General features: G+C 31.4%; 1 protein-coding gene across 1 annotated transcript; it reads left to right on the top strand.

Moving 5' to 3' along the window:
* Positions 1 to 7,308: 7,308 nt before the first annotated feature.
* On the top strand, positions 7,309 to 13,124 carry LOC129881015 (uncharacterized). Its single transcript, XM_055955325.1, has 10 exons — positions 7,309 to 7,475; positions 7,951 to 7,999; positions 9,123 to 9,229; positions 9,328 to 9,373; positions 10,922 to 11,056; positions 11,185 to 11,274; positions 11,395 to 11,526; positions 11,636 to 11,719; positions 11,836 to 11,900; positions 12,584 to 13,124. The coding sequence occupies exons 1-10, from the start codon at positions 7,363 to 7,365 to the stop codon at positions 12,768 to 12,770; spliced, it is 1,008 nt and encodes a 335-aa protein (XP_055811300.1). The 5' UTR covers positions 7,309 to 7,362; the 3' UTR covers positions 12,771 to 13,124.
* Positions 13,125 to 15,770: the final 2,646 nt, after the last annotated feature.

Consider the following 15,770-nt stretch of genomic DNA (forward strand, 5'->3'; position numbering starts at 1 on the left):
TAAGTTATCCATCGTCATTTCTCTTGGAGTTGTTTTTGATGGTTAAATACATTGTTAGTGTAAAAGTTTATTTTTAGGTAAGTTTATATGTGTTGTAATTGATTATTTATTATATTTTGAAGGTTTTTGAGCTTAGTTTTATTGTGAAAAAAATAATACTTGTAATTTGTTTTTTAAGTTTTGGGATTAGCACTTTTATTAGGTGTTTCGATAGACGTGGATCCAATTCTTTTTGAGGTATGAGTTTTCGAAAATTCAATAATTTTTGTTCGTACTTTGTATATGTATATTTGCTTATGTGTTTGGATATAGAGTTAGTGAAAGCAAAAATAATTTTTGAAGTCGAAAAAGGTGGAGTATTTGAAAATTGAAGTGATATTTGACTAAGCGTATTTGTTTTTAGTTAATTGAAGTGTGTTGTTTTAGTCATTTGGATGTAGGAAGTGTGGTATATCTGAATTATTTTTAAACTTATATTACCTTTGATGAAATTACAATATATAGGTTTATTACTATAACATATGAGTAATAAGTAGTGAAACGATTAATAATTATGATAAATTTGTTGCTATTCACTAGTAAAGAGAATTTGAAGTTCATATTGCAATTAATTAAAGGTAAAATATGTCTAGTTAAATATCATAAGAATCAAATAAATATTAATAATTAAATATCCTTCTTAGTTAACTTGATCAATTGTGAAAATTCCTCCACAAACGGCTTATTGTAACATCCAAGACCTAAGAATCAATTTTTTATGATAAAAATAAATTCAGAATTTAAACTTAAATATTTTAAGTTTGAATTTAAAATTATATTGTTGATTTAAAAATTTATTATTTATACCTTAATTAATGGTTTTGATACATGTATTGGATTTGTTTTGTTTTCTTCTTTTGTTGACTTGGAAAATATTAAAGATATGGAGAGGGATTTTTTTTTTTTTTTTGTGGAAATCTTTTATACTCAAGTTTTATTATATAGGGATTATTGCAATTTAATGAATAGATTGAATGTGACAAGAGTTAGAGTTCAAGAATGGAGAATGAAAGCAATTGCTTTGATTCTTTAATGTCATTTTTAATTATTTTGATTTTTTCCCTAACATATGAATAAGTTGACTATTTTAAGATCCAGCTCATGAATAAACATAACTGCTTAAATTATTGAACATTCTAAAAAAATATGTTAAATTATAATTCATTTTCATGTGCATTCTTGTCATTAAATATATATATAGTAGCCTGTTAATCTGAATTCTTGTCACCAAAATTAATGCAAATCAAGGAGACAAAATACTATGATGTCATTAATTTAATTTGCTGATTTACAATTATGTCTCGAACAATTTCAATAAGGTATTAAATAGGAGTATATATTTAACTTTATGACCAAAGACCAAATTTATGAAATTTAATTTGTTGATCTTTTTTTTTTTTCTGGCATTCAATTAACGTGAACTTTACTCTCATTCATGTGATTAAAATTCAGGTTGTTCTTGTGAAGTTTACTACTGCGTCCGATCGATTTTACTTGTCATATTTATCTACACGCTTAAATAATATTAATTGAAAGAGTAATTTGACTAAATTATTCCTATTTATTTTTTGATCTCTATTTAATACTACTTTCTTTTTACGACATTTAATGAGTAAAGATAAAGTTGGTGGAACAAATAATTAATTATATCTTGATTTTCTAAAATGACAACTATTTTTAGTAAGCACAATAACTAAAATGGATTGGAGGAAGTAAAATTTAAAAATAAATATAAAAATTAAAATAAATAAGTCCAAATCGTTAGTAATCGCTGATCAACCATAGAATGGTGAATTCCACCAAGATGGAGTATGGTAGGGGTAGAATTTTTTTTCAATGAAGCGGTGAAATACATAGAAATCAAAAAAAATACCATCAACGAAAGCACTCTTGTGGACCGACATATTTTTACAAGCCAATGTTCTCTTTCTTCAATAGATATTTCGTGCTTGCATGTCCCATGCAATTTCCCTTATTGCAACCTTCTAGTTGGTGGAAAACTTGCCTGTATTGAAGGCAACTATAGTGTTATTAAATGTAGTTATGTGTTATCTACCTCAAAGAAGTAGGGCATAGTAGTAAACACATTTCCACATGGTCACTTTCACAATTTTAGAGGTGGTCAATTGAGGATTGAATCAAATTTGAACGGATTAAAATATGTTAATTTGGGAGAAATTGACAAATATTTAATTTTTGGATCTTCAAGTGAGTAGCCACCTTTTAATGTGAAATAAAATTTGACAAAATATTCTTAGTTAAAACACAACAAAAGTAAAAAAAAATTATTTATTGGAATTTGAATATTGATCAGTTTGAACAAGATGAATTATTTCTAGAGTATAAACCGATAAAAGAGAATTTAAAACTCCAACAAGTTTATGAACTTCATCATATTATGGTTGAATTACTTGTCAAAGCTTCGATACTCCAATACATTGTGGTGAAGTTTCATTTGTCGAAGTTTCAAACCGTATTTTAATTAGGGATATCTTTATCATAATTTTATTTTTCGCATTTAAAAGTTATCACTCTCTTATTACATTTGAAACAAATTAAAGGATAAACGACTTTGATAGCCAGCTCTAATTTTCACTATATCACCTAGTTTTTACGATCAAATCAACAAACAAATCATGATCCAATCCGTTCAAAGTTGCTTGATTCAATTAAATAGTATGACATAAGTCGACTCGCCAAATATGATCCAGTCGCCCCTCATCCCTTTTATTTTATTTTTCGAAAAAAAAAGAAGGTGAACTTATATACATAAGCACTTTGATCTGTCGAGTTACATTATTTTGATATATTTTGATCTAATAATTTAATTGATCGTTTTAGATTTAACCTATTGAATTCAGTCAAACAGATATAGATCATAATTCAATCGTTTACATAAAATTATTATAAATGAATTTTGCCATCTCAATCCAAATTGTTACCTCATTTTATAACTATAGAATAAAAAAATCCAAGTAATAGATTGATGAAAGGGATGACCTTGATGATGAAAATGAATAATTAGATAGTGAGGAAAAGTTAACTAGAAGGAGATAATGAATCATGGGGGAGACAGGAAAAAAAAAGTGTTAAAGAATGAACCATGTAAAAAGGCCAACATATGCCAACTCTTCACAACTTTATGTTGTACCCACAAACACTAAAGTGTAAAGAAAGAAAATGAATTTTAAAAGTTCCCAACTTCAATTTTTTTTTTCTTTCTATTGTTCACTACCTTTATCTTTAATCATTTCTTGAGAAGGCCCCTCCAATAGAAACCAACTTTTTTTTTTCTTCTGTTAGTTGTATATCAATTGGGATGTTTCATAGGTGTGGGACTCCACAAGGGGATGGAAAATCTACAATCCTGATTTTCAATTTGTTATTTCTTTTGAAGCTATTTGGTGGAATCAATGAATGCTACTATAAGAAATAAATAATGATGATATAATAACAATAATAATATATCATGTATAATTTTAAAAGTGGGATATATGAAGAAGACATGATATACGTAGACTTTATTTTTATTTTTATGGTGCAGAGAGATTATTTTCAATAAATAATGAAAGTAAGACCGATATAATTTTCTGAACTGAACTTTAAAGGAATGTGATGTGGACAGTCTATCCTTATACAAATATTAATGATTGTTTCTGCGACTCAAATTTGTTACTTCTCGTGGATTGAAAGTCTCTAAATAAATGACCTTGTATGTTGTAGATTTAAACAAACTTATTTCATTCTTTTATTGGTCCCAATTTCAATCTATATTTTATTATATTATAAATAAATAAGGTGGTTCTAACTTCCAACAAACTGCAAATGCTAGAAAAGCAAATATAAAAAAGGCTAATGCTTAGATCACAATGGCTGGTGCACCTATGATCCTAAACTTTAATCCATACAATTGACTAGACATAATTTTGTTTTTGAATACAAAAATTAATATTTTTAGCACTTGATAACTAATGATTTTAACAACATTTAGAGTATTAAAAATAAAAAAAAATCAAGGTAAAAATTATTAATCTATATTGAAAATCAATCGTGCATTATTATCGAATGACATGAATTCAAATGGAATAGAATATATCATGATGATTTATATATTTGACTCCAATTAGCTAATGAGGTGCAATATCTCCCTAGCAAAGTCAAATAAGAAAGATTAATCTAATATTTAATAAATATATAAGAAACACAACCATAATATTTAATATTAAAACTTAAAAAGGGAATATCTCCTGTTTACCAAAAAAAAACTTAAAAAGCGTACATAACAAAAGAGGAGATTTTTTTTTAATTACACGATTCACCCTTCAACTTGATCAGTCTTTAATTTTCGCCCTTTGCAATCTAATTTATGTGTAACAGAATATAAGTTCTTTAAGAGCGTAGGACATAACTTATGTGATAATTGATATGAAAATGTAATTTTTTTCTCGCGAAGCGTAAAATTGACCTGAGAAGAAAACATATAAGCCCAAACTCCAAAGCAATCAAGTTTTTTTTTGGCCCAGAAGAGAGTTGTTGACATGATGGATAGAAGACCCGGGAAAAACATAAAGTGAAAATTACTTAAAAGAGTACTTTTTAAATAAATAATTATTAATTTTAGCGATATTTTTTATTTATTATCATTTATAACAATAAATAGTAATACTATAATAAATCTGCACTATGTATTAAAAGTGAATTATATATGTAATATAAACGTATTATAATTGTTTTAAAAATATATTATGCTTGCTTAGTAAGAAATCGAAACGGTGTATTATGATTGTATTAAAGTGTGTGATAAATATATTACCTATCAATAAAATTTATATTATAGGTGTTTTATAAATTGTTTTTTGTAATATATATTAAAACTGTATTATAAATGTTCAGCAAAAAATAAAAGTGTTATTACAATAAATGATAAATATTTTCTTAATATAGTATATCTATGTAAGTTTCCCAAACATTAATGGACTGAATTGATAGAAAAATTCTAAAAAATAAAAAACAAAAAAACGCTAGAAGGGCTTTATTGTTGATTTGGAGTCTTCAATATTAATTAATCATCGACACAATATTAAAAGTAGCAGATAATTATCGAGTGTTTAAAAAGATTTTTTTAGGTAATGAGCGTGATATTATAAGTAAGTAATTTTGTACTTGTAGTAAAAGTGTAGAAATTGATAATAACTAACAAGAACTGTTTGGTATGAAACAAAGTGTTTTCTTTACTTATTTTTATGTTTTGGTAAGTAAGTAGAAAATATTATGATAAAAACATTTGTATATAAAGTACGAAGTCAAAAGGGCAACAGATTTTTAACGGCGTGAATGATAAGACGCAAATCATCTTATGCCTCTACCGTTTTACAACAACAACAACAACAACAACAACAACCCAGTGAAATCCCACAACATGGGGTCTGGGGAGGGTAGAATGTACGCAGACCTTACTCCTACCAAGGTAGGACGGCTGTTTCCTAGAGACCCTCGGCTCAGTAAAAGCATAAATGCATAAATGCATTAGAATAGGAAATTAAAAGCTTTATGAGAAAAACAACAAACAAATAACGAATAGATAACAAATAAATACAAATAAATAAATACAAATAACAAATAACGATTAAATAAATAATGATAGCGTCACAGGTTCAATAGAGTAATCAAAGCATAAAAAGTAATAAATAATAACATAAATAACATAAATCAGAATTCACAGCGCAAGAGATCTTAATGCACTACTACGCCTATGAATAGAGAAGAAAAACAAGACTATGAACTAGCATTCTACCCTAATGTGGGTCCTCCACACCCTCCTATCTAAGGTCATGTCCTCCGTAAGCTGTAACTGTGCCATGTCCTGTCTAATCACCTCTCCCCAATACTTTTTCGGCCTACCCCTACCTCTTCTGTAACCATCCATGGCCAGCCTCTCACACCTCCGCACTGGGGCATCTGTGTCTCTCCTCTTCACATGTTCATACCATCTCAGTCGCATTTCCCGCATCTTGTCTTCCACCGAGGCCACTCCTACCTTGTCCCGAATAGCCTCATTTCTAATCCTGTCGCTCCTGGTGTGCCCACACATCCATCTCAGCATTCTCATCTCAGCAACTTTCATCTTTTGAATGTGAGAAGTCTTAACTGGCCAACACTCCGCCCCATACAGCATAGCCGGTCTAACCACCACTTTATAGAACTTGCCCTTAAGTTTTGGTGGCACATTCTTGTCACACAGCACTCCGGAAGCGAGCCTCCATTTCATCCACCCTACCCCAATACGATGTGTGACATCATCGTCAATCTCCCCGCTGCCTTGCATGATAGACCCAAGATACTTGCAACTACTTCTCTTTTGGATGGCCTGAGCACCAAGCCTAACTTCAACGCCAACCTCCTGAGGTGTCTCACTGAACTTGCACTCTAAGTACTCTGTCTTTGTCCTACTCAACTTAAACCCTTTAGACTCCAAGGTATGTCTCCAATCCTCCAGCTTAGCGTTAACTCCACGGCGAGTCTCATCGATCAGGACTATGTCATCCGCGAAAAGCATATACCATGGCACCGCATCTACCGTTTTAGTATCATTCAAATTGACATGCCGTTTTAAAATTTTTGAAAAGTCTGTTGCCCTTTGACTCCGAACTCTTTGTATATAGGTAGTTCACGTAAATATTATGGAAATGGGAGTTGGGGACTTAGGGTAGAGGTAGTGCAGATGAGGGCTATGGAGGCTAGGGTAAGATGTGTTGTAGGATAAAAAAGAGATAATCAATATTGACGCCATCTATATATAACGTGTTTTCATATTTTTATTAGAAAAATATTTTTTTTTGTGTTTGAGAACATATTCCTTACTGATGACATTTTTTAAAAAATTGACCAACCAAATGTGTGTTTCACCAAAAGATAAAAGAAAATATTTATAAGATTTTTTTTTTTTTTGCATAATAAAACGAATTAAAGAAGCACATGAAACAATAACTAAAGTTATGTTTTACGAAGAGTATTATGAAGATTATAAAAAAATATATTAAAAGTAAAATTATAAACTATTTGATTTAATTAAAAGTTAGTATACGCTATAAAATTATAAATTAGAGATGATCAACTTATAGTTGATTTTGGATTATAAACATAATCTGATTTGTTATGTCACATTTTCGAACGTAATTCTTAAATTTTAAATTTTAATAAGGCGAGATATTATGTGTACTGAACTAAATGTTAAAATTGTTGACCTCGGGTCACTCGGGTCACTTTTTACATATCTGTTAACCTTTATACTTCACTCAATTTGTTCGATTTAACCCTAAAAAAATGGGATCAATTTGGGCGATTTTGGAGTTACTACTAATCTCAGCTATCGTTCTTGCATTTGGATTAGCTGCTGCCATTGTATTCGAAACATTCAGAAGAAGATTCAATCATACGTATGTATTTACAATAACCCCTTCTAACAAAAAAACCCTATTTGCAATTCTTCTGAATAGTTATTGTATGGATTTCCGATCTCGATTTTCATTTTGAATTCGAAAATTCAGAAGAAGATTGAATCATATGTATGTTTATAATAACACCTTTTAGCAAAATGCTCTATTATGCAATTTTTCTGTATTTTTGGTGTATTGATTTTCGGTTTTGATTTTGTACTTTGAATTGGAAAATTGAGGAGAAGATTGAATCATAGGTATGTTTATAATAACCCATTTTGGCAAAAAGCTCTATTTTGCAATTTTTCTAGATTTTTGGTGTACGAATTTTCGGTTTTGATTTTGCACTTTGAATTCGAAAATTCGGAAGAAGATTTGATCGCATGTATGTATGTAAGAACCCCTTCTAGCAATTTTGCATTCTTCTGAATTATTGTTGTTTGAATTTTTTGGATTTTGATTTTGCACTTTGCAGACATGTGGAAGCTCCTCCCGTCTTTGAAGATCCGAGTTCGTTTAAGCAGGTACGTACAAAAACACCTCCAAAAGTTGAATCTTTTTCTTTTGTTAAGTTTCCCCTGAAAAAAAGAGAGTAGAAAGTTTTTGTCTTTATTGTTTTGAATATGTAAATCCGGAGCATGTTTCGTTTTTTTCTGGTTGTTTGGATTGTTTATGCGGGCAGTACATATGTAATATGTTGTTTACTATTCGAATGAAATGGTGTCCGAATCAGAGGTGGATACATGATTTACATTTGACGGGTTCAATATTTAGATTCTTATTGTTGCCCATAGATTCATATAGGCAACCAAAGTAGTTGCTGATTGATAGTGGGATACGATGCTAATTTGAATTGTGTCATTTGGCATGCGGTTAGAAAGAAGGAACAAAAACAAAGTGTGATTCTTTTCCAAAGTGCTTAGTTGTGGAAATGTGGTTAACTCTTGAGCTGTGAAATTTGGTTAAGGAGAATTTATATTAGATTTTATTTTGGAAACTGTGGGATTGAGAAGCTGTCTTTTTTGTCGTAGACTTGGGGAATCTCGCGTTTATGACAATGAATTGATCTTGACAATTCAATGTATCTTTCAGATTTAACAGTTTCTTGATCTGCTGTGTAATCTGATTAATTGCGTAACTTGAGTATCAAAGTTGTAAAGCTTATGTGTATCACAATTAGAAACATGGGTGATTGAATTGGGTATGACATAGGCGATCGACTAAGAATGACATAGATGATTTAAATAGATCCGGTATAGGAATGAATGGGGAGGGTAAGTAGGATCAAGCTTATGTCCTATAGCTGAAGTGGACACGTCAAAGTGATTCACTAAGGTGTATTTTAAGCAATGTGTTTATTAGGTATGCGCAGTTGCACTTTCATGAAATTGTGACTTTCCTAAATACTTGAGCTTACCAATTCGCCGTCTTAAATATTTGGATCAGTTCTGCGGACGCTTCAGTATTTGAATTTGATCTCCAATGCTTTTTATTGGACTGCATACTGAAACAATCTCTAGCCGTTGATCATATATTATTGATCTTAGTCTCAGAGCCACTTTACTATCTTGAAACTCCTTGATGGTTTGACGTGACATTTATGCTTCAGTTGCTCTTTTGAGTTAACCTTGCAAGCATATAATTCAGGTTCCTTGTCCTCATATATTTGATCCTGCTGAGAAGTACATATCCTTGGTCGTACCTGCATACAATGAAGAGCACAGGCTTCCTGGAGCCCTTGATGAAACTTTGAAGTAAGTGAATCAAAGTTGATCTTCTGTCTCTACTGTTTACATTCCTGTGATGTCCATTCCATGATCTTCTATAAAAAAATTGGTTTTGAAATTTGCAGTTATCTTCAACGACGTGCAGCCAATGACAGCACATTTACATATGAGGTATGAGTTAAGATGTGATATGTTTTCATTTCCTTTAGATTGAATTTTCAAAAGTTGTGACCCATACTACCCCTCCCACATGTAAATCTGAGAAAAATAGATTCTTTCCCTAAAGTCTCATAAGGAAGCTGACTAGAGAAGACGAAATGTTTAAAGTTAAGAATATACAATAATACAGTACGGTTCATGTAGACTTTATGACAATTTTTCAGGGCTGATCTTTCACGGTTATGTCTGATGAATTTTAGGCTGCTGATATTTCTAATAGACAAACTATCCCTGGCGGCTTTGATATCAATCTAGAATAGTTATGTTGTTATTACATGGATTTGGTACGTTTTTTCTTTTAACTTTTTTCCTAGAGATAATAGGATTCCAGTTTTTCAGTTCTTGAGATTTAGGTTTTCCAAACAAAAGACTGTGTTTCTGACTCCCTTTTTAATCTAGGATGAGGCACCGGAAAAAAAAATACACAGGTAGAGAACACGATCTCTTAAGAAATACACAGGAAGTGAACCCAATGATTTCAATAAATGTATCAACAAATTAACCTATCAAAATAAATAAATAAATAAGTGATTTAACAAATTATATGTTTCCTGCTACTGGAAATAAATGTCTGTTCATTACTGGAAATGAGTGTGTGCTACTGTACCTTTTATATTGACATTACATGATTTTTACTTTACTAAGCCTTGGGAACTTTGGCCACATGATGGCTCCTTTGCTGAAACCAATTGATGCACTTTAATATAGTCATTGTTGCCTATTAGTTCCATTCTTGTGTCTAGCTTCTATCTTTACTTCCTTGTTCTTAGATTTTTAGGGTTTCTTTCATTTTCCGCACTTTGATATTGCATCACCCATTCTGCGGGTTATTCCTCGAATGACTTCTTACTTGGCCACTAGTCCTAGTTTGTCCATACTTCTTGTTCACCCTTGCATGCCAACTACTCATCGTCTCCAGTGCTTAGCCTTAAAGAGTTTCTTTTCTTAACAGAAAAAAGTGGGGTAATACTCTACACTGTTAGGATCTGGTGGTTGTTCTATCTTTTTTTGGGTGTGTTTGTATGGTGGGAATTCTCATCTTCTTCTAGCAATTTGAGCCTGCCTGCCTGCTAACCAAAAAGACAGGATGCAGAAGAAAAAAATGGTCTTTGTTTTGTGTTGTTTATACCTTATATCTTTCCATCATTTTATTTATCGAAGATAGGAAGCAGAAAGGATTGTGAGTTGGTTTTTGAAGGAAGAAAGATAAGTAAGAAAGATAAGAGTACAGTGCCCCTAGTCGAGCAGTTCAAGTTTTATTGGTATTATTGATGAGTAGGCAAATCTCTTAGAGACAAGCCTATACAAATCTGAAATAGAGATGAATGTTTGACCATAGGCATGACACGAAATGTATAAAGACACTGGCTAATGCATAGAAGTTGGAACTCAGAACTTCGAAAACTTGGTTATCCTCGCTATTGCTGTTGTTTATTTTGGTGAAGCCTGGAGATGGAATTTATGCCTTTCTACATTCTTAACTGATTGATTCTTGAATAGGTTATTATTGTTGATGACGGGAGTGCTGATGGAACAAAAAGAGTGGCTTTTGAATTTGTGAAGAGACACTCTGTAGACAACGTGCGAGTCATCCTTCTCGGGAAGAACCATGGGAAAGGGGAAGCTATAAGGAAAGTGAGTCCAAACTCAACATCTGATGAACTAATTCAGAAAGTCCTCTGTATTATGTGTTTACGAATTCATTGTTACTCTGTGGCAATTGATTAAAGCCATTTGCTTCTGCGAAAGCATTGTAAAAACAGGGAATGCTTCACTCACGTGGTGAACTGCTTTTAATGCTTGATGCTGATGGGGCAACCAGAATAGGTGATATGGAAAAGCTTGAAAACCAGGTTTGTGGCTCTTCACTGCTGATTTCCTGCTGATTTCATACATCTTTAATTGCATCCATCAAACTTTTTGCTAGTGGAAATTGTGCCTACTTTCTTTGTAGTTAATTATTTTCCAGCCAGATTCATGCAGTTGCTAAAAAGGGACAACAATCTGAAGAGTCTGCTGTTAGAGATTCAACTATAAGAATATCAGATGTACCCGCAGCTGCATTTGGTTCTCGTGCTCACCTTGAGGAGAAGGCTCTAGCAACAGTTTAGTTTTGACTGCTCTTGTTTGTTGTGTATATGTTGAATTATTCCTTCTTACTTCTGCATATATCCTGAAACCTTCTTATGGTTTGATATCTGTACCATGTTTCAGAGAAAATGGTATCGCAATTTCCTGATGAAAGGTTTCCATATTGTGGTTCTCTTGGCCGCTGGTAGTGGAATTCGTGACACTCAGGTAATCTTGTAATCTATAGAGTAGCTCAAATCTCTCGTCTGGATTAAGTTCCTATATAGAAGGCCTCAGCTAGGTCTTTTACTTTTACTTGATTGAAAATTGCTTGGTTTATGCAGTGTGGATTCAAGATGTTTACCAGATCTGCTGCCAGGAGACTTTTTCTAAATATCCGTTTGAAAAGGTATTTGTTCAAGCGCCTCCTCTTCCGAACCACTGTGTTTAACAGTTTCTATATTTTCACAGATTCTTTTATTTGTCCTGTGACTACATAGTCTTTTTAGGAGCATTATGAGCATTTCAATCAGCTGGTATATTTTGCTATCTCCTTTTTACTTCTTGAAGATCTTTTCCTTAAGAAAATATATTCTTAAAGTTTATCTTTTCCTCGTATAATGAAGTTTCTGCTGAACTTGCACAGAAGGCTGTTTGTCCATTTATTAGACCACCTACAAAGCCATTGAATTCCCGATTCATTTATGGGGATCGTCTTTATAATTTTCTTTCATGAGAATGTTTGTCCATAGATTTAATTTAGTATAATTTCCCCCCACTCTAAATTCACTGTGGTAGTTAATCGTGTGGTCTCTTCTTTATATGCTGTTTCCAAAGTTCAACTACTTCGTAATGGTTGTGAAAACTAGATTCATATTGGGATCTCTTGAGAAATTCGTCTATTTCTCTTGGTTTCTTCATGGAGATCGACAACTTTATGTCCTGATCTCTCTATCTGTATGCCTAGTATTTGTCTCCTAATGCTATCTGCCACTCCATGTTCTTTGTATGTTTTTGTTTGTCAATTTTTTTGCTTTACCTCAAGATGTCAGACTTTGTTCATAGGAACTTACTGAGAATCCTTTTTCACAGGTGGTGTTTTGATGTCGAACTAGTCTACCTATGCAAATGGTTTCGGGTTCCAATGAATGAAATATCCGTTAACTGGACAGAAATACCAGGATCAAAAGTCAATCTGTTAAGCATCCCAAACATGTTGTGGGAGATGGCGATCATGTCTTTGGGTTATAGAACTGGCATCTGGAAAATCTACAGCTGAGTTTTGCAGCTCGTACGTTGTACTTGGAACTCGCTCTTAACACATGTAATGCTTCGCGACCTGACCTACTTGGTCCGGGACATTTAACCTATTCTTGCACTACCACACCTTACGCGCTGCCAGTTGATCGAACTGGTAGTAGCTGAGTTTCTTTGAATGAACATGGTTATTGATTTGTTCCTTGGATGTAATTTTATAACAAGGTTAACGTTTTTTTCTTTTTACTTGACAAATCTATCTATATGCATTAGTCTGAAATGACATCTTTTCTTACTTCTTACCATATAGTTTAAATAATCTTTTGAAATTGGTTTTATTTGATTTTCGAAAAGGAACTTGACAAATTAAATAACACGTTGACACTTTGTTTGGATGGTTGTTACACATTGTTTTCTCTTTTAGCGTATTGTATTATTTTAAGGAAAAATTATTAATTATACTCCTTTATTTATCATATTTTTCATTACTCTCATTCATTTCTAAAAAAATTTCAAAAATCTCTTTTTTCCATTCGAATACATTAATTCTGATTCATAAATTATCTATTTGTTCAATGTATCATACTTTAAATGTTATCTACTGATACATAAAACTCTAATTATTGTATCTGGATTACCATGTTTTTTAAGGATTTTTTGTAAATTGAAAAAGGGTAGGAAAAAATGGTAATTAGCCTTTTACAATGTGATTTATGTAAGTTTCTCTTATTTTAATGAATATAATGTTTGGATAAATTGTATCGTTATTCATCGATATATATTGTCACACATTAACAATTTGAATAATAAACCCACAAGAAAAATAAGGCACATGATAGAGCTAATATGAGAAAGTAAGGATAAAAGATAAAATAAGATTATTAAATAATAAGTAAAGACAAAATAAGAAGAGAATATTAAGATAACGACGCCAAATCAATCGTTATATAAAGTGAGATTTTTTGTCATCACCTAAAAATGAATTTAAATAACACGATACAATAAAATGGTGTATCAAATTCATTTTTTTTTATAATTTATTTTTAGTATTAGTTACTTATTTTTCAAAATCTAATACGAAATATCAATTACCCTAGATAGAATGATGAAATATTTTTTTAATAAATGTATCAAATTCAATCTACTTTTGACAGTGTGGAATCCACCTGCTGCATATATTTAGTTACAGAAAAATGTAGGCACAGTAACCAATGACCGTAGACCGTAATACTGAAATAATTGTACCTGTATAAAAGCCAAAAAGAAAAAATTGTTATATCTATATGATATTTTTTCTGAGTTCACTTACTCTCCTATTCTCTTTTGCTCTATTTCTTTCTTCCCAACCTTTGGAAAAAAAAACTTTCAACTTTGTGTCGAAATCGACCAGAGCAATAATTTTGTTGGTTATTTACTTTATGTCTTATTCTATCAAGTGACGATTTATATATTTCCACAACCTCTAGGATTCTTAGCCTATTTACATGATACTTATATTTATGTTGATTCCTCCTTTGTTGTTGTTAATTTAATTATATCATTAGATATAGAAATTTTGTAGCGGATATGAGAAATCGTTTGATATGGAGAGAAAATGAGTTTGTGTTTGATTTAGTATCTACTGTGATTCAATCATATTTTATAAAGAAAATCTGGCTCAATCCTAGTTATTTTTATATCAAACATTTTTCTTATCATTGTTATCTTTATGGACCTGTATATTTACTCTAAGAAATGATACGTTGGTGAGGAATATTGTGAAAAAGTGCTTTAATTTAGTTATACATAGGAGTTAGGACGCATGTTCGAAACATTGTATCTTTTTTTTTCTTTGTTAGAGATTTTCATTCCTCTCATCTCGAATGCTGTGGGTGGTTAAATGCATAATGGTAATCATTCAAATGTATCTAAACTAATATTATAATACAATACAACAGTATATATCAAGAAATATAATAGTGTATCAAATTCAAATGTTCTTTTCTTTTTTCATATTTTATTTTTAGTATTAGTTACTTATTTCTCAAATTATTTCTTAATATCTATACTAAAGATCAATTACGAGAGATATAATGATAAAATATTTTTAATAGGTGTATCAAATTCAAACTGCTTTTAACGGTGTGGAATCCGGATGCTACATATATTCAATAACAGAAAAATGCAAGCACAGTGACTAATGACCGTAGACTGTAATACTGAAATAATAATACTTGTAAAAAAGCCAAAAAAGAAAATTTGTTATATCTATATGATATTTTTTGAGAGTTCACTACACAAGAGCTCACACTAAAGCCCAACAACATAATTGAGAAGTTGAGATTGAGAGAAGTGATGTTTTTGATACTTCTATAAGAGATACACCCAATAATAAGATGTTGCCTTAATGCATCAAGCACAACTTCATTTTCAATAGAAGCGCAACCATCAATAAACATTTTACGATAATTTTGTTAGTTGTTTACTTTATGTCTTATTCTATCAAATGGCAATCTATATATTTCCACAATCTCTAGGAATCTTAGCTATTTACTAAGGCAGGGTGTGGCTACATGGGTTCAAAATGCATGTCGTGATAGCTACATTTATGTTGATTTCTCTTTTATTGTTGTTAATTTAATTATACCATCAGATATAGATATTTTTATTGGATATGATAAACCGTTTGATATGGGGAGAAAATGAGTTTATGTTTGATTTAGTATCTACTATGATTCAACCATGTTTTATGAAGAAAATCTGGCCTGATTCGGCCACGGTGTCCGCACAACCCGATTTAATCAAAGTGGTCGAGGATCTAAAAAATGTGGACGGCGAGGTTTCACGACAATCAACCATGACACATTTTGCTTAATTGTGCAAAGTTTCAACCATATATGATATTTTATCAACAAAGTTTCAAAACAAATAATTTGTTATATCTATATGATATTTCATCAGAGTTCACTACACAAGAGGTAACCTAAAGCTTTTTTTCCTCTTATTTTCCTATTCTCTTCTGCTCTATTTCTTTCTTTCTGAT

This window comes from Solanum dulcamara, chromosome 2, assembly GCF_947179165.1.
Source record: "Solanum dulcamara chromosome 2, daSolDulc1.2, whole genome shotgun sequence".
Taxonomy (NCBI): domain Eukaryota; kingdom Viridiplantae; phylum Streptophyta; class Magnoliopsida; order Solanales; family Solanaceae; genus Solanum; species Solanum dulcamara.

Bases quoted from the DNA above. Each gene is read 5' to 3' on its own strand.
- LOC129881015 (XM_055955325.1), top strand. From the start codon at position 7,363: ATGGGATCAATTTGGGCGATTTTGGAGTTACTACTAATCTCAGCTATC. The intron at 8,000-9,122 runs GTACGTACAAAA...CATATAATTCAG, and splicing joins ATCCGAGTTCGTTTAAGCAG to GTTCCTTGTCCTCATATATT. The intron at 11,057-11,184 runs GTGAGTCCAAAC...TTGTAAAAACAG, and splicing joins AAGGGGAAGCTATAAGGAAA to GGAATGCTTCACTCACGTGG.